We start from the raw sequence: 18,163 nt of genomic DNA on the forward strand, positions 1-18,163 counted from the left end.
TCTAATAATAGAGTGTGTTTTTGATAGCTGGAATAGACCTCTTCTCCGGTAATAGTTTTACAAGTGTTTCATATGCTTTCCTGAAGCAGGTCCTGACCCGGAGTTGGGTTAGGGAGGGATACAGTGACGATTGGGCTGGGTGAGATCCCTGCCCTCCCCAAGCTCACCTGACAACATTTCTTCTGCAGGTGATGTGTGCTCTTAATTATCAGCGCTACACCTTAATTGGTAGATTGTAAATACTGTGCACTGAAAATAGTTTTTTTCTTTTCCTTACAGAATATGACAGATACCTAGCATCTAGCAAAATAATGGCAGCTGCTTATCTTGACCCAAACTTGAACCACACACCAAATTCAAGTACTAAGACTCAGCTGGGGACTGGTCTGGAACGTTCTCCGGGGGCCATGGAGCGAGTGTTGAAGGTCTTTCATTATTTTGAGAGCAGTAGTGAGCCAACCACGTGGGCCAGTATTATTCGACACGGCGATGCCACCGACGTCAGGGTGAGTACATCTGCCCAAGTCAACGCCCTCCAGGTGTGTCCAGGCATGACTTGCTGGCTTGCTCAGCCCCAGACTGATGGAGCAGTGGTCTGTGTGGAACCTGGCGGGACATCCCACACGACAGAGGTGTTCACTTCCTGCCCTGTCTCATGGATTCAAGTACATGAGACTGAGCTAACTTTAAATGTGAAATACCTTTAGACAATGAAAAGTGAGTTCTATTTCATGTCACTGGTCCCGCACACCTGCCGTTTTGACTCCCGGAAGGGTGTGAGAAGGCCAAGCAAAGGGAAGTAGGCATTTATGAGGGAAGGTAATCCATTTCCACACGTATAATTTGGGAACTATTTGCATGAGAAAAGATTGGGTAGTTCTTAAAAAGCTATTGAATGTCTCATTTGACAGACACAGCGTTAGGTTCTAGGGTACAAAATGCCCAGCAAGGCCCCTTCTTGCAATCTGTGCAGTTTGGTTCTTGTGGCTTATAGCAGGACCTGGTGGAGAGCACTGCACTGGTGGGACAGGCCAGGTGACAGGGACGATCCAGGTGACTGGCCAGGGGAGGGATGGGACGGGGTGTGTGGAGTCTACCGCCGGTGAGCAGGAGTGAGGCCTGAGGGGGGGTGTCTCCTCTGGGCTGTGGTCATGAAGGAGAGCTGCTCCCGAGTGTAGGGGACGGAGGCAGCGCTCGACTTTGGGAAGGCAGCTGCTTGGGATGGAGGCTGGAGTGTTGCTGATGAGCTGTGAACAAGGCCTGTGCTCTCGTTAAGGAAAAGGTGCCAGGCCAGTGACCAGTAGGAAAGTCTGGTGGATCCTGTTTGCCTTTCTTTTTGTACTAGTGAAAGTCATTGTTTGCCATTCTTCATTTAAACTTGCTTGGCTTCGCTATTTTAAAGCAAGAAGGTTTGGTGACGTTTATGTTAGGGCTATAGTGTCACATTTGAATTATACATCGTCATTTTTCACTTTTGTGGTATTTTTAGTCTGTACTGACTGACTAATTAATGAATTGTTATTGCTATGTGCTGAGTCACCTGTGACTCATAATGACCCTATATGTACAGCAGCTCTGAAGCCAATCTCACTAATTCTGAAACACTAACAATAACCCATTGCCCTGGTTATTGTCTCAGTCCAACTCTTCCGGGGTCTTCCTCTCCCACACTGTCCTTCCACCCTTCCAAGCATGATGTCCTTCTCCAGAGACTGATCTCTTTTGGCTACATGCCCAAAATATATAAGACGGAGCTTCAGAATCCTAGCCTCCAAGGAGAAACGTGATTTCACCTTCTCCAAGACAGACCTATTTGTTTTCTTGGCAGTCCATGGTGTGTTCAAGACTCATCAATTTTTCTGTCATCCTTAGTCATTGTCCAGGTTTCTGATGCATAGCAAGTAGTTGCGAAGACCATGGACTGGATCAGGCGCACCTTGGTCTCTAGGTGGACATCATTGCACCTGAGCACTCTGGAAAAGTCCCTGACAGCAGACTTCCCCAATGCAATTTGTCTTTTGGTTTCCTGACTGCTTGTGCCAAGAACTTTGATTGTGGAGCCGAGCAAGCTGCATTCGTTAACAACCTCAGTCTCTTCTCCATCTATCATGGTGCTTCCAGTTGGCCCAGTGGTGAGAATCTTTGTTTTCTTCATGTTGAGCTTCAATCCATATTGAAAACTACAGTCCTTGACCTTTTGTAGCAAATGCTTCTAGTCTTCCTCCAGTCCTGATACAACATTCTTCCTCACAAAGCCCAGCCTCCCCAGTGATCTTTTCTGCAGATAGATTGAATAGCTGTGGAGACAGGATGCATCCTGGTGCACTCCTTTCCTGATTTTGAACCGTGCACTTTCCTTGCTCTGTTCTGACTCGGTGGGCTTTTTTTTTTTTAAAAAAAATGTGGGTTGAGTAAGAACTTAGAGAGCTGAGTAGTTTTCTGGCATACTGTTTTAGCATGTTGTGCGGTGACACTGGTGCCATCCCCTCCTCCCCCCAGGTCCCTGTGTCCATCCCTCTTTCTGTCCTGCCTTCAGAGTTTGTTCTTGGAGATGCTGCCCTTTGGCCCCATGTGACTGGTTGTATTGGGGTGCACCTGCCCCCCTGGTGCTGCCAGTTCCTCTGTACATGTGGCTGCTAAACACTGTGAAGAATGTCTGAGAGCTGTAGTTGCAGAGGTTCCACTCTGCTCGTTAAGTATCTTTGAATGTCGTCGAGGGTGATGCTTCTTTGGTTTGAGAATGTGGTATAGTGGCAACCTCTCCCCTGTGACTCCCAGTCATCATTTTTACCTGTCTTATCCATATCATGCCAAGCATTTACTTGATGCTGCAGACGTAAAGACAGACACAGCAAGAATTAAGCCCCCTGTTTGTGGACACATGTCTTGATGTCTCCATTCAGTGTGATGAGAAGCACTGCATATTTAGCAAGTGTAGAAAGTGAGGGGTCCATCCTCCCCCAGTGCTGAGATGATGTAGGCGCCAGATCGTGTCTGAGTTGAGCACAGGTGCAGGGAAGAGAGAGAGGAGAGGATGAGTTGCGAAGGAAGATGAGGAGACCTGAGTCGTCCAGAGGCCCCAGTCTTCCCAGGAAGGGGTCTGTCTGCAGCCCGCCTCCATAGGGATGGAAGAGCAGAGTCGCATAGTGATACTTGGATTGTACAGGTAATTTGAGGCTATTAGGTTAACACTAAGCTCTGGTGACCTAGGGGTTAGAATCTGCGCTGCTATCCTAAAGCCATGCTGTTGGAATCTGCCGGCTGCACCACGGGAGAAGGATGGGCAATCTCCTCCTGTGCTGCCTCTGAAAACCCACTGGACGGTCAGCTGGGGGTTGGTTCTGACTTGATGGTACTCAGCCACAAAGTGTTCTGTGAGGCAAGAGAAGATTTCCCAGGTCGGGGGCCTAGTGAGAAGCTGCAGTGTATCCTGAAGGCATGCACTTCGGGGCTGCTCCGTGGGAGAAGGATGGGCAGTCTCCTCCAGTGTGATTAACTGCCTCTGAATACCCACTGGAGGGCCACCTAGGGGTTGGTTCTAACTACAGTCCACAGCAATACAGAACCAGCCTTATTTTACAGGTGATAAAAATTGTAGAAATTATAAGTATCTTCTTTTTTTAAAAAAATGACCTGCAAGTTCTGTGGTTTGACACCTGCCTCGCCCCTCCTTTGTTGGTTAGCTAGGCTTGCAGTGTGTCACACGCGTGTGCGTTACGTGCGGAAAGATGAAGGGAGTTGAGCAGACTGCATTTTCAGTTGTGAAGCCCCGGTCTGTCTGAGCCCAGAGCTGTGCGGTCCTTGTCAGGTGTGACCCGCCTCTCCTAGGAGCCAGCCCTTGGGCCCGCCCCCAGCCTCCTCAGGCCTGGAAGTGCCTCCACAGGGGAGCATGTGAGATCATGTTGTTGCTGAGTGAGTTCTGTGAAAGAGCCCTATGTCACCAGATCGGGGGACGGCAGAGTCCACAGAGGACCATCTCAAAGCAGACATGTGCTCGGATAGTGCAGCGGGAAGTGACCTCCTCACACGGTCCTGGTCCCGAGAGCCTCCTCAGAGATGTTGGAGGGCATCACTCAGGTCGGAGGAGGGTGATGGACGTGATGACAGGAAGGTGGGGGAATGAAACTCATGCACGGCAGAACCAGAACACTGCTCCGTAGTGGACTGATGGGAGCAGGGAGGGTCAGTGATGGTGAAGGGGGTCGGGGTCCCCTGCAGAAGGCACCTCGGGGAGCGGAAAGGGCTTACGAGAGGAAGGGGTAAGAAGACCCAGAGTAGATGCAAACTTTTCTTATTTCCTTCCCTCCCCCTGCCCCTCTTCCTTCCTCTCCCATTCCCTCCTCACCCCTCCCAGAATTGGAGAGAGACAGCCTGTGTGTGTCAGCTTGATGGCCAGGTAGACTGAGACTCACATTGTCGCCCTCAGATCTCCGAGGCTGTGCGTGTTCACGATGGAGACTGCCCGCTTTGCCTGCTTCTCCCCCAGAGCCGCTGGCATTTTGAACTGCGTTTCAGTTAGCACAGCTCCCTTTGGACCACACACCAGAGCTCCTTGTCCTGCGTGTAGCAGGTTTGGAACAGAGTTTAGAAACCCTGTTCCAGACCAGCTTGGATGAAGACTATGCTGTGTGTTTGGTTTCCTCTCCGAGGCTGGTGCAGACCTAGAAGCAGATACAGCTGCAAGTGTCATGACACCAATCCACCCACAATGGAGGTCGATGGGCCACTGTCCTTCTGATTGATGATGTTTATGATCCATGTTCATGATCGATACTGTGAGCCAAGTGTTGTCTCCAAATCAGGACATCAAAGAGACTGCTCAGCCAAGTGCCATTGCAAAACGTCTTTGGTGTCAGGCGTGAGAGCCAAGTCCAGAAGACAGTGGAGACGTGAGATTGAAAGGAAGGAGGGTCAGCGTGGGGCATGGTCCCCCCAAGGTACGGAATGCCCATGACAGGAGGGAAACAGAAGATGGCACCCAGAAATGCCCTGGTTACGTGTGGGAATGTTTGTACAACATGAAGCACATGCTTGCTTCTAAGTAATCCAGACTACATTAAACAAAACAGAGCAGGAAGCAAGAATTTGTAAACGCTTGAGTAGCTGATAACCACCTTGTGTATTTATTTCCAATCTGTTCCTCCACTGAAAGTTCCAGTTGAAGAGACATTGTATCAGAAGCTAGTAACTTGTTTCTCCGCAAGGGGACCATCAGCAGGGAGCCTGCGGTGGGAAGAGCTGGAGGAGTTTAGAACAGAGGGACTGCTGAGACTGCCGGTACTCTGCAGGGATGGGCAGGCATCACACAGTAGTGGGGAGCCAGCCACGACCACCATGGTCTGAAAGGAAACATCTTGTCATTATTTACAATTGTTGATAATAAATTCCATCTCAGATGTGACAGCTTCACAGCCCAAGGTAGTAGCCACACGCGTGACTGTGCTAATAAAAACTGCCTAGATTTTGGAGACTGCTCTATTGCACATTGCCGTTGAATTGGAACCAACTCATAGCTGACCCTCTCGCTGGTCTTCAGAGGCTGTAAATCACCTGGGAAGAGCTTGCTGCGGATAGCTGGTGGATTTGAACATTGCGCTGTTGGGTTGCCAACAAGACTCCCTACCCACTCACTGTCTCATTAGTGACTTGACACATTTTTATGTGTTGAATGATAATGGGTTTATTAAGTTAGACATCTCGTTCAGCCTGTGTTGTTTCTGCGGGCAGCAGTACTCTATTCCAGAAGGGATCACAGGACCCACTTGAGGAGAAGAACCACAGCTAGTTGAGAAATGGAATATTTCTCTCTGTCAGGGAGGAGATCTGAGTTCTTGTGCTGTTTTGTTACAGAAACTTTATTTCTAACGCTTTAGCGAATCAGTAGGGATCCACTTTCACGTTCATGTTCATTAGCATGGCTGTTTGATTCCTGATTAAATTTCTGAGTCGCCCCTGTTTATGTATAAGTGTAGCAACAAAAGAAGAAAGTGCTCACTTAGGGAACCTGGCTCTGACTGTGGATGCGGTCTTCTCCAGTGCCTGAAGCGTCTACAGAACCAGCCTCAGCCACTTCACCCCTTCATCCCCATCAGCCAAGTGTGACTCTTGTTCTGATTCCCACACGATGCTGTGAGCTTGATATGTTTCCTGCGGAGAGGGCATGGACCCTCGGAGGTCCGGCCTTACCCATCCCGTCGGGACATCTCCTTGCCCTTGCTGTGCATTGGACTTTACACCAGGTAGTAGGGAGCTCTATGGTGCAATCTTGAAGGCTCATGGTTCGAGGCCATAACCTCGATCACAGAGGATCATGTTGCCTGCCTGTCCCTGTCCGCCACTGCTCTGTGGGGTGCTTCCAGCCCACTACTAATTTAAGATTTAAGGATATCAAAGGGTCTGTACAATCTATACCAAATAAAGCTCTATACATTTAGGCTACTAAATTTGAAAATAGATACACAAAAATGTACATGTTTTGCTGTAGATAAATTATTTCATTATAATACCTATCAAAAACCCAAGAAACATTAATCAGGGTCACAGAATTAGTCATTCACTGTGGATGGTCATCCACTGCAGTGTCTTCCCTCTCGCCTGGCCACTGTTCACGCTCTGATCCTGACTTTACGCTTCTGTCTTCTGTCCCTCCTGTGACTGATGAACAGCCTGGTATGGGGGTCCCGTAGTGTGAGAGGTGGGGTGGACACCTAGGCCACAGTGGCCTTTGCACAGCACATGTGTGGCATGTTCAGTGTCTTGTTACCAACAGCAGGTGCTCAGCACAGAGACCGGAAGGAACACTGTTGGCAGTAGAGTGGAGGCGGCTGTTTGCTGGTTTTTAAATGGCAATGATGTTGCGTAATAGGCAGCATTGGTTGCATTAGTAGGCATTTTGTCAGTCCGCTAAGAGATTGACAGAGTTCCTGTGGATTGCGATTAACACACCTGCTGGTGGGCAGCTGCTAGTTCCTGGCCTGTGAATGTGGGGGTCATCCTCATGGGCTTCCGCTGCACACTCGACCCCATACACGGGTGTTCACAGCGTGCTTTCTCCACAGCTCCACCGCCACATGGTCTCGTGTCTCCCACACGGCTGTGTCTTCATCACCCCCGCAGAGCTCCTCTCACCTGGGGTGGCACAGACAGGCCAGCTAGCACTCACAGCCTTCCCTCCTGCAGCTCCTCTGCACCACGGGGCGCAGGAAGCATTTGTTCACATAGCTTCACATTAACATCATTCCTGTATGGCTTGAGAGTGCACAGTAAACTCACTAGCTTCAAAGTTCCCCAACTTCTGTGTGTCTCAGTCTTTTTGGAACCATGGCTTTACCTGTGTGTTCCAGAATGCATGAGATTTTTAGCTTCTCTTTTTAAAAAAAACGATGTGGACCTGGGGGGATAGGAATTGTAAAACAATGAAAGAATTTTTCTTTTACTTTTCGAAGAGAAAAGTGTAGTGGGGGCGGGGAGGGGTGAGCAGGGAGAAAAGTGCAACAATGAATGAATGGAAATCCAAAGTATCTGTAAATTTTCATTGGAATTAATTAAAAAAACCCTACATGGTGAAGTTAGCATCATTTAAAAATAACGCTAGCTCCCCGTGATTAATCCCTTCCCACTGCACGTCATCTCTCCTCTACTTCCACCCCCCCTTGTATCCTCATACTCATTCTACAGTAATGGTTTTTATACATTCTTTGTCCTTATGGGACTGAGTTAGTTCACTCAGCATAATGCTCTCCAGACCCTCTCAAGTTAGATAATAATTTACAAAATTATTGCTCCTGTGTGCTGCATAGTATTCCATTGTGTGAATGTACTATAATTTCTCAGTCCATTCAGTTGTGATTGGGCATCTGGGCTGTTTCCATGTTTTCACAGTGGTGAATACTACTGTTACGAACATTGATGTACAAGTCTCTATTTGTGCCTCAGTTCTCGTTTTCTCAGGGTATGTGCCAAGCAGTGGAATAATAGCTGGGTCATACGGAATTTCTATGTTCAGCTTTTGAGGAAGTGCCAGACTGCCTTCCAGAGTGATTATACCAGTTTACAACCCAACAATGTGTAAATGTTCCTTTCTCGCCACATCCTCTCCAACATTTATTACTTGTTGTCCTTTGCCACTGCTACTGGAGCGAGATGATACCTCATTGCGGTTTTGATTTGCATCTCTCTTATTGCCACTGATTTTGAGCATATCTTCATGTATCTGTTGGCCATTTAAATATCTCCCTCTGTAGAATGTATATGAATGATTGCATGAAACAATGTAAATGAAAGATTGTATAAAACAATATATATGAATGAAACATACTGTAAAGGTATTTTTTATCTGGAAAGCAATAAAAAAATATTTAAAATAATAAAATAATGCCTGCAAAGCAATGATAAGATTGACATCATTTTAAAGTACAAGTTTAAAATGTTATGTTACCCTAGTGTGAAGCACTGGGGTATTATTGGTTCAGAAATTATGCTCATCATTTGGGTCTGTTGTTGTTATGTGCCGTGGAGTTGCCTGTGACTCACAGTGACCCTGGGTACTACAGCCCTAAACCTTGCCCTATTCGGAGCCAACATTATTGTCTCTGACACATCTACCCCTATTATCCCAGTCACTGAGCCATCCATCTCATTGAGGGTCTTCCTTTCTTGTGCTGTCCCTCTATCCAACGACTGAGCCTGCTTTGCAACATGTCCAAAGTATGTCAGACAAAGCTTCAGAATCCTTGCCTCCAAGGAGCAGCCAGGCTTCACCCTCTCCAGGACAAACCTGTTTGTTCTCCTAGCAGCCCATGGTATATTCAATACTCTTCTCCAGCACCACAGCTCAAAGACAACAATTCTCCTTCTATTTGGGTCTAGTCTTCAGAAAATGGTAACTGTAGGATATTCGTATGTTTCAACAGCTTTGACCTTTTCACGGCGATGCTTTGCGAAATTGTATTAGTTTCCTTTTTTAAACTTTTTAATTATTAATTTTAATGAAATTTACAGAGACTTTGGATTTGCATTTATTCATTGTTGCACTTTGTTTCATTGTTTTACAATCCTTCCCCCTGCAAAATTGTATTTTTAAGTTTACATATTGATTGATGAGTAGAGAAAAGGAAATCTTTGTTTTAAAAATATTTTTCTATGTTCATAAAAACAGTATTGGAGGGAAAACATCGTAACTGAAGTGAAGTCATTAGTTGAAGCAGATTGGCTTTCAGCAGCAGTCCCGCTGGAGATAAAGCAGGCAGGTGCTCTGGGTGTGTCACTGTTTCCAGCTTCTCATGGGCTGTTTCTGTGGATGGTTTTGTGTTGCAGGGCATCATCCAGAAGATCGTGGACAGTCACAAAGTCAAGCACGTGGCCTGCTACGGCTTCCGCCTCAGCCACCTGCACTCGGAGGAGGTGCACTGGCTGCACCTGGACATGGGGGTGTCCAACGTGAGGGAGAAGTATGAGCTCGCACACCCCCCCGAGGAGTGGAAGTAAGATGTCTAGTGCTCTGCGCCACAGTCGTGTGGGTGCCGTGTGTGTACGTGTGCAGGTGTGCGCATACGTGTGTGTGCTGTGTTCACCGTCACTACTGATCAGGTGTGAATGTACACACTTGGTGGTTAATGGCTCAACAGTGGTGGCTCTGGGCACCGTCCCATTTGAGTTCCTCTTGAGTCTCTGATTTCATTCTTCTTTCATTGGTTTCCCTTTGTCAGTGTTACTTTGTTTGAAACTCTGCATTAAGAAGGACTTGATTGCTTATTCTTCTTCCTCTCTGGTCTGTTACTAACCTTTTGCTCAGCAGGACTTGGTACGGTGCCCACTGGAGACTGTCTGCTTACTAGTGAGATGTACAGACAGAGCCTTGGCGACACAGGGTTTCAGTGCTTGACTGCTGACCAGAGGTCATCGGTTTGAGTCCGCCATACTCAACCAGAGAAGAATGCAGCGTCTGCTTTAGACTCCAGCCTTGAGTATCTTGTGGAAACAGGCCTGCCCTTAGGATGTGGTCACTTTGTGATTCCTAGACTGACATTCATGAAATAGACACGGAAAGGAACCTGTGTAGCTTCCCGTTGCCTGACTTTCCCTTACTCATTGTTTTCTGTAAACTAAGTTTCTGGGCAACAGTCCCTGTGCAGAGGTTACTGCTGAGAAGACATGAACTTGGACTCTGTGCAAGGTCCTCATTTTCATAAGTGATCCTGTAGCAGCAAAGATCAGTGTGCACTGAAGCGCCCGCTGCTCACAGTTGAGTCACTTCTGCTCCAGGGACTGAAATGTATTATTTGTTGTTGTTTCATCGACTCAGAACCGACCCACAGCCGACCCTGCAGCAGGGCATTTATTAGGTACGCATTTTATATTAATGTGACATTTATCCGAGCTGTTGTTGTCATCATTATGTGCTGTCGAGTTGCCTACAGCTCATAATGACCTTTTGTACAACAGCCCTAAACCCTGCTCTATCCTGTACCAATCTTACTGTCTCTGCCACACCTACCCTCATTATCCCAGTCCCCCAGTCATTTATTAGGGTACATATTTTAAAAGAAAAACCTGTTTAAATAAACTAAAGAGTTTAGTCAAATCTTGTGTCAGTTACAGATTTTAATAAATTTAGTTGTATTTTCATTTATATGTGTTTCCAAGTAGCTAAAGCCAAACTAACAATGGTGTTTTTTTTTTTAGAATTTAGTTCTGTTTGATTTATGCCAATGAGTAGAGAAGATTTGACATCAGTTTATGAAGTAAATGCCTTAAAACCATGCGAGGTATTCAGAACGTAGACAGAAATACTTGAAAATGCTTCTCTTTAACGCAGCCCTCTCATTTGTAGTCACTTCCTAGGTAACCCTCACTGTTGATTTGGCTAAGCCATTGCTTTGCCCAGTACTAAGTGCAATCTCCAAGTACAGGGTCTTGTCCTTTTAAGCCAATATTTTTGCCTGTTTTAAGTAAAATTGTGGAGAAATTCCTACTTATTTAATCAGTCCTGAACCCACAAAAGGAAAATTTAGTCCAACATAGGTAGGACCTGTCCTTGGCTGACCCTGCTTGAGTGGAGCGTGCTGATAGGACTGTGATGATGACGATAGCAGCAGCAGCTGACAATGGTTTCTGAGAGGCAAGCCACCTCCAGCTGTGTGTTGTCTGTGAAAAATCCCACACACGTACCATCTAATGCTCCCAGCAGCCCCGTGAGGTCTGCACTGGTGTTATCCCTACTTGGGCGTGAAGACATAGTGGCTCCATGATAATCCCACGGATAGCTTGGGACACGGCTTTGTTTTGAATCCCGTATGACAGCATAGTCCATAACACATTGTGCTGCTCGTCAAAAGCCTGAGCCTCCTCTCACATTTGAATTCCCCACTGCTCCACAGGAGAATGAAGAGTGGCCATCTTTTGCTGGGAGTCACGGCTTTGGGGACCTCATGGCAAGCTGAGACAGCAGTGAGGGGTTTTAGTTTGACTTCATCGTTCAGATTTTTAGAGCTCGTCTGACTGCGACAGTGGGAGTAATGAAGTCATGGAAGCAGAAATACACGTAAGAAGTGGAGGACCGTCCTGAAAGAAGTACAGCCCGGATGCTTCTTAGAGGCAAGGACGGAGAGACTCTGTCTCCCACACTTTGCACATTGCAGGTCAGCTGGTCCCTGGAGAAGGACATCATACTTTGAAAGGTGGAGGGACAGAGCAGGAGAGGGAGGCCACCGTGAGATGCGCTGACACAGTGATGACGCCAGGGACTTGAGCACAGTGAAGGTGTAGAGGATGATGCAGGGGCTTGGGAGGTTGTCCACAGGTTGGCTGTGAGTTAGAGCAGCCTTGGCACCTGACAGCCCAGCAGGAAACATGACGATGCTGTAGACCAGTCGCTGGAGGCGACAGGAACAGAAGATTCTCCAAAATAACCAAGCAGATGTGAAAATGGACCGTGTGGAACTTTGTGAAAATGGACCGTGTGGAACTTGCAGGAATCACTGAATGGCCGAGGGAGCAGGTTAGACATGACCAGATGCTGCTGAGCCAGGCGGGTCTGAGAAGCTTGCCTCGCACAAAGAAGAGGTTCTCAGGAGGGAGATAGGAGAGCACGTTTCTGCGACACGAGAACTAAGAAGATCTCGCCTTGTTCTGGTAGAAACGACTGAAGGCAGGATGGGGAGGGCAAAGAGCCCACAGGGTGATCCCTCGAACTTACGAAGGACTGGAGTTCTCACAACCAGCACTCATTTCTAACCCAGACAAGGCTAATGAGGGGCCCACCTACGCAGAGAGCAGCGGCCGCACGTCCAGGGTGCTCTGCGGGCGGGCCTGTAGCTGCTGCCGTTTGAAATAGCACTGCTTTTTAAGCAAGCCCAGGCCCCTGCTGTCACGGACGTTCTGACTCGACCCTGTAGGACAGGACAGAAGAGCGTGCGTGGCCCCAGAGCTGTCCCCAGCTGTTGTCTGTCCAGACGCAGACTACCTCATCTTTCTCCGGGGGCCTGACAGGTGTGAGCACCCCTTCCTCTGTGTCTGGGTTCGCAGTGAAACGTTTAACCTGCTGTGCCACCAGAGCTCCTACTTGAGTTCTATTTTTAAAATATTAGGATCAGGTCTTAGCACTAAAAATCATGGTAAGACCTGGTTCTTTTATATTTAAAAAGTAGAACTAAAGCGCTGTTTAGGGTAGTAAGTAGCATGTCTGGCAGAGCCCACGCTGTGTTAGCTGAGTCTTAAATCGGCCCGTGGATTACCATTAAAGAAGAGCATCTGTAAAAACAGTGTAGGCAACGTGGGGACCACCGAGTCTGACCTGCAACCTCCACAAAGGGGAACTGCGCCCAGCCACGTCCACAGCACAAGGCCAGCCCGGGTGAGGTCAGACGTGCCTGCCACGCCCCGTACCTCCTCCTAACAGCTCCAGCACCAAGCCTACTGTTGGGCTGGTTCCAGAACCTGTTGCAGTAGCTCACAGACGGTGCAGAGCCATACTCCCAGTCAAGGGATATCAGAGACGTTAGCCATTCAGGTTGGCAGCAGGGCGCAGTCCATCAGTCCATTTAGCTGCTTAGCTGTGATGTACACCTTTCAGCCTTCATCCTCACAGCTTGGGTCACTGTCACCAAGTCCCCGCAGCCCTGCCAGTTAGAGTGTCCTCTGCCAGTTCACTTAGAAGGCTGGGTGCAGGCTGCTGGCTCTGTCTCGGCTTGCTGTCTCTTTCTCTGTGGAGGCTCCTGCTGCCCCTGTAGGCCCCAGTCTGGGGGTGCAGGGATCTTTGGCCCCCAAGGGCATACACTGCTGCATCTTCCTTGTTGACGTTGAGATTCCCCATCTCTTTCCACTGAATCCACTCAGTGTCAAGCTAGCAGGGTGGCAGAACTAGTCATTCCCTTGTGGGTAGACTCACACTCCTTGTTTGTGTAATCCTGCCATCTCTGTGATAAAATCAGTAGCTAGAAAGCTGTTCTGAACAGTAAGCACTTGATCCCACAGTATCAGACATTGTCATAAAGAAGTCAAGACAAAGACAGTGGCAGCATGGAAAAATGGGGTGATAGAATGTTACACAAGGTCTAGGACTGCAGTCTTCAACATCAGGAAGACAAAGATTCTCGCCACTGGGCCTTTTGGCAGCTTCATGATGGATGGAGAAGAGAGCGATTGTTGATAACTTCAGTTTGCTTGGTTACACAGCCAACACTCTTGGCACCGGCAGTCAGGAAATCGAAAAACAAATTGCATTGGGAAAGTTTGTTGTCATGGACCTCTTCACACTACTGGTGAAGAGCACTGATGTCAGTCTGGAGACTAAGGTGTGCCTGATCCAGGCCATGGTACTTGCTGTGCATCAGGGAGCTGGCCAGTGACTAAGGATGATAGAAGAAGGATTAATGCCTTTGAGTTGTCATGCAGGAGGAGTGTGTGGAACATACTGTGGACTGCCAGGAGAACAGACAGTTTCGTGCTTGGGTGGGTGAAACCAGACTGCTCTCTGGAGGCAAGGATTTTGAAACTCCGTGTCACATACTTTGGCATGTGACCAGAAGGGACTAGTCCTTGAAGAGGGACAGCACAGGAGAGGAAGACTCAGGATGGGATGGTTTGACTCAGTGACTGAAGGAATGGGATTAGGTCTGTCAGAGACGATGAGATTGGCTCAGGAGGGGGTGGGTTTCAGAGCAAATGTACTTGGGATCGGTGTGAATCACAGGCAACTCGATGGTACATAACAACAAGATGCACAAAGGAGCTCTCAGAGACAGCTGTGGGTGCACAGATAGTCTATGGAGAGGGCTTAACGTGGGGTAATTGCAGAGATCGCTAGTTCATCTGTTGCTATTTCAGCTGCCTGCTCTTTATAAAAAAATTTCATACCTTTCAACTTGACATGTATTTTGCAACCGAAATGGAGTCTAATAGGATAAAACCTTGAATAATTTTAGGAATTTATTAAATTTTTAAGAATTAACAAAAAAAAGAGTTAAGTGACTTTTATTTTAGTTGTCAAAACTCAAACTCAACTTATTGGTCCCAAGTCAGAACTGATTCATAGTTGACCCTCCAGCAGGTCTTCAGATGCTGTAAACCCATCAAAGAGATTGTCCATCTGCCCCCTAAAGTGTAACTGGTGGATTTGAACTGTCTACCTTTGGGTTGGTAGCTGGACTCTTTACCCACTAGGGCACCAGAGTTCCACAGTTTATTAAGATAATGTTCCACATCCTAGTCTGGTGTGTAGCATGAAGGATCTTTAGTGCTTGAGAAGAGCCACTAAGAATTACCTACTAGTCCCTTTCTGCCTGGAGTACCAGGAGAAGAAAGCAAAGGGAAAAGTCAAGGAACGTTTAGTCCAAGGAATGTGAACTACAGCCTTTTCTAACCTGAGACCAAAAGAACTAGATGATGGCTGGCTGCCTTACTGGCTGATCTGACCTAGATCACAATAGAAGGTAAGAAGATGGAAAATAAAAAAATTTAAAAACAACAACAATGAATGTCATTCTAACGGGTGGGGGGAAAGACCGGGCACACTATTTGGAAAGATACCAGGTTATCGCTTTGAGAAAAACCTACTAACCTGAAAATGAAGGCACCCCAAGACCACCTCTCAGCCAAAGCACTGCGGAGATTTTAAACAAACACCACAACCCCGAAGGAAGTGCTCCTCAGAACCATCAGAGGGTAACACTCGCTCAGAACCAAATATGAGAAGCCAGGAAGAGATGAGGACATCAGACAACGGAAACAAGGAATCCAGGGAGGTAAGAAAGTGCCGATACGTCGCAGCTCATGTCACAGGACAGTTTATGCAGGAACTTTTTATTGATTCATTGAGTCATTAACTCATTCATTGTTGCACATTTTTCTCCCTCCCTTTGCATGAATTATTAAAAAATACATTTTTATTTTATACTAAAAAAAATAAATAATGGCTTTCATAACATGGCCACGGACATGTGGATCTCGGAACTATTTGGGCAGTCTCTTCCCCAGTGGTTCACTGCCTCTGACACCTTGCTGGGGGCACCTGTGAGTCGATTCCCACTTGATGTGGTGCGTTTGTTGGGCCAGTTTGTGTATTGTCGGCCTGTGTTTGTGCGCGCACAGGTATTTCATAAAGCCATTGTCAGTCTTGCTGTTTACACCATAATGTCTAAGATTTTTCCATTCCATTCCATTCTACTTCATTAAAATAAATAAATGATAAAACTCACTTCACGGCCCTCTCATGGGCTGTGATCATGGGTAGTGATTTCTAGTTTGTAACGTTCTCATATTTACGTGAAACACAAGGAGAGGTAGGGAGCAAAATACATCAGGCAGATTATGACTTAGGGAGGAGGATATGCTGCTGTTGTGGTAATAACCTTCGGAAAAGGTCAAGCCTTCAAAGCCTTAGTAGGGATAGGAGGGGCCAGGTGAGGCTCTGGTGACGTAGCCTGTAGGGAGCTGTGCTGTTAACCCAAGCCTGCGCCTCTGGGGGTTCAGGTCCACCAGCAACTCCTTGGGAAACATGAGCAAGCTCCTTCTATGCTGTTTACAGCACTCCTCCCCACTCCTCCTCCTCCCCACTCCTCCTCATTCCTCCTCACTCCTCCCCATTCCTCCTCCCCACTCCTCCTCACTCCTCCCCCCTCCTCCTCACTCCTCTTCACACCTCCCCACTCCCCACCAACTTCCCCAGCAGGCTGCCTCCTGTCCTCCTGGTCTTCCTTCCCTCCTGGACTGGCCTCTCCTGGACTGAAGCTTCCTCTTGGCTGCCTTGGAAATCAGTCTTCCATCGAGCTCTGCAGTTGGGAAATGGTTCCTCTCAGGCGTCAGGCTCTAGTGAGGTGAGCGTTGCTCTCCTGCTGGCGCGCTCTTGTTGAACACCCTTTCATCCTCTCACCTTGTCTTCTGGAACCTTCCTGTCCTCGAGCTGCACTGGGTTTCTCACTTGTTCTTCTGCAGCTGTGGTGCCTGCTCTCTGGGACACCTGAGCATGGTGGACTGTGCTGAGCACTGCCCTCGGCTGTCTGTCTCACGGCTGTGTTCCTGACTCGTGGTCCTGCCAGATCCAGGGAGGCATTTGCCGAGTGGGGCAGGCGTAATGAATGTATTGATAGCGCCGTCATAAGGTAAATAAATGCCTATTAAAGCAATACGACGTGAGATCTGAGGTCAAGCCAGGACTGGACAGGACTGGTCTTGGCTAATAACAGTCTTACCACATTTATGTGAGGCTTACTGTGTGGCACATGGTCGTCCAGGCACTTGACATATTTCATCAGGGAGGTTGTGCTACTATATGCAGCGAATGTGACACATTGTGCCTTAAAGAGACAGCTTCATCGCCATGAGCTCAGGCAGCCTCCCCAATGACTTGAGTGGAAGTGGGGCCGGCAGGCCGTGGCCACTCCACTGAGGGATGGACTACAGGCCGCGGTGTCCGGCCAGCGCCGCTCTCGTGAGCAGATGTCGTCTTGGTGCTCTGGTCATCAGGAGGGGGCTGCTGCGCTGGCTTCGTGCTGAGTCAGGCTGGCTGCACCATGCGGAAGGCAGTGCTCTTTGCTCTTCATCTGAGCTTCCTCGTCTGCTTTCAGCAAGCACAGACATGGCATCTGTGTGCCGCAGGTGGCAGTCTCGCTTCAGTCCTGCTGCCACGTTCTTTGTGTGTTCTATTCCAGCGTCTTGGATTCTTTGCTCTGTGTACAGATTGAATAAAAGCAGCAGTGGTGAGAACATGTTCTCAGATAATTACACATGTTGTCAGGAGAGACCGGTCCCTGGAGGACATTGTGCTTGGAGAAGTGAAGGTGTGAGAAGAGGAGGAAGCCCTTCAGCGGGGTGGGCTAACACCAACTGCAGTGGTGGCCTTGGGCCCAGGCGTGATTGTGAGGATGGTGCAGGACAGGCAGGAGCTCGTTCTGTCACCGTGGACTTGCTGTGCCACACGAGGAACTTGACAGCGCCCCACAGCGGGGTCTGAAGATGCTCCCTGCTGCTTTCCCAGATGTGTCCACAGGTCCTGTGTGCCCTCGGATCCTCTGTCCCCCTCGGGTCCTGTGTGCCCTCGGGGCCTCTGTCCCCCTCAGGTCCTCTGTCCACGGACCTTGTGTGTCCCTGTGTCTTTTATGCCCTTGGGTCCTATATGCCCTGGATCCTTTGTGCCCTCAGGTCCTCTGTGCCCTGTGGTCCTGTGTGTCCCTGGTCCTGTGTGCCTCCTACATCTCCCTCACAGCCCCTGTTGTACACAAAGTCAAGCCCTGCAAACCCACTGCTGTCAAGTCCATGTCACTCGCAGCGGTCCTTCAGGACAGAGTCAAGTCACTCAGGAGAGTCCCTGGGCGCTCATGTTGGTAGGAGCAGTACACCCACCCCGTTTTCTTCCTGCAGAGGGTGGTAGGCGTGACCTGCTAACCCTGTGTTAGGAGCTGGGGCTTTGGCCACCGAACCACTGCAGCGGCGCCTAGGCTTTGTTGTTGCTGTTAGTCTGTCGAGTCCACTTCCATTCAGAATGACCCTGTGAACAGTCGGCCTGAACATTGCTCTGTCCCCACCATCTTCGTATCTCCAGGACCCTCTAGCCTGGTGTTCCAGAGCTGTGTGTGTCTATCTGACCACGAGCCTTCCTCTTCCTCTGACCTTCTACTTTGTTCTTTGATGACCGTCTGCAGTAAACACTTCAGGTCCTCAGTTTCAG

At 48.4% G+C, this 18,163-nt stretch overlaps 1 protein-coding gene across 2 annotated transcripts in view; it reads left to right on the forward strand.

The window, feature by feature from the left end:
* The first annotated feature begins 284 nt into the window (after positions 1 to 284).
* The window catches only part of PTK2 (protein tyrosine kinase 2), a 128,437-nt gene continuing 110,558 nt past the window's right edge, over positions 285 to 18,163 (forward strand). Inside the window, exons 1-2 of one of the 2 annotated variants that reach the window (XM_006879264.1) lie at positions 285 to 506; positions 9,316 to 9,482. In XM_006879264.1, coding sequence (XP_006879326.1) covers positions 312 to 506; positions 9,316 to 9,482 — 362 coding nt within the window. In that variant the 5' untranslated portion in view covers positions 285 to 311. The remainder of the gene's footprint in view (positions 507 to 9,315; positions 9,483 to 18,163) is intronic. The other variant, XM_006879263.1, reaches the window with a different exon arrangement.

Source organism: Elephantulus edwardii, unplaced genomic scaffold, assembly GCF_000299155.1.
Source record: "Elephantulus edwardii isolate Elephantulus edwardi_28Jun2011 unplaced genomic scaffold, EleEdw1.0 scaffold00003, whole genome shotgun sequence".
NCBI classification, from domain to species: domain Eukaryota; kingdom Metazoa; phylum Chordata; class Mammalia; order Macroscelidea; family Macroscelididae; genus Elephantulus; species Elephantulus edwardii.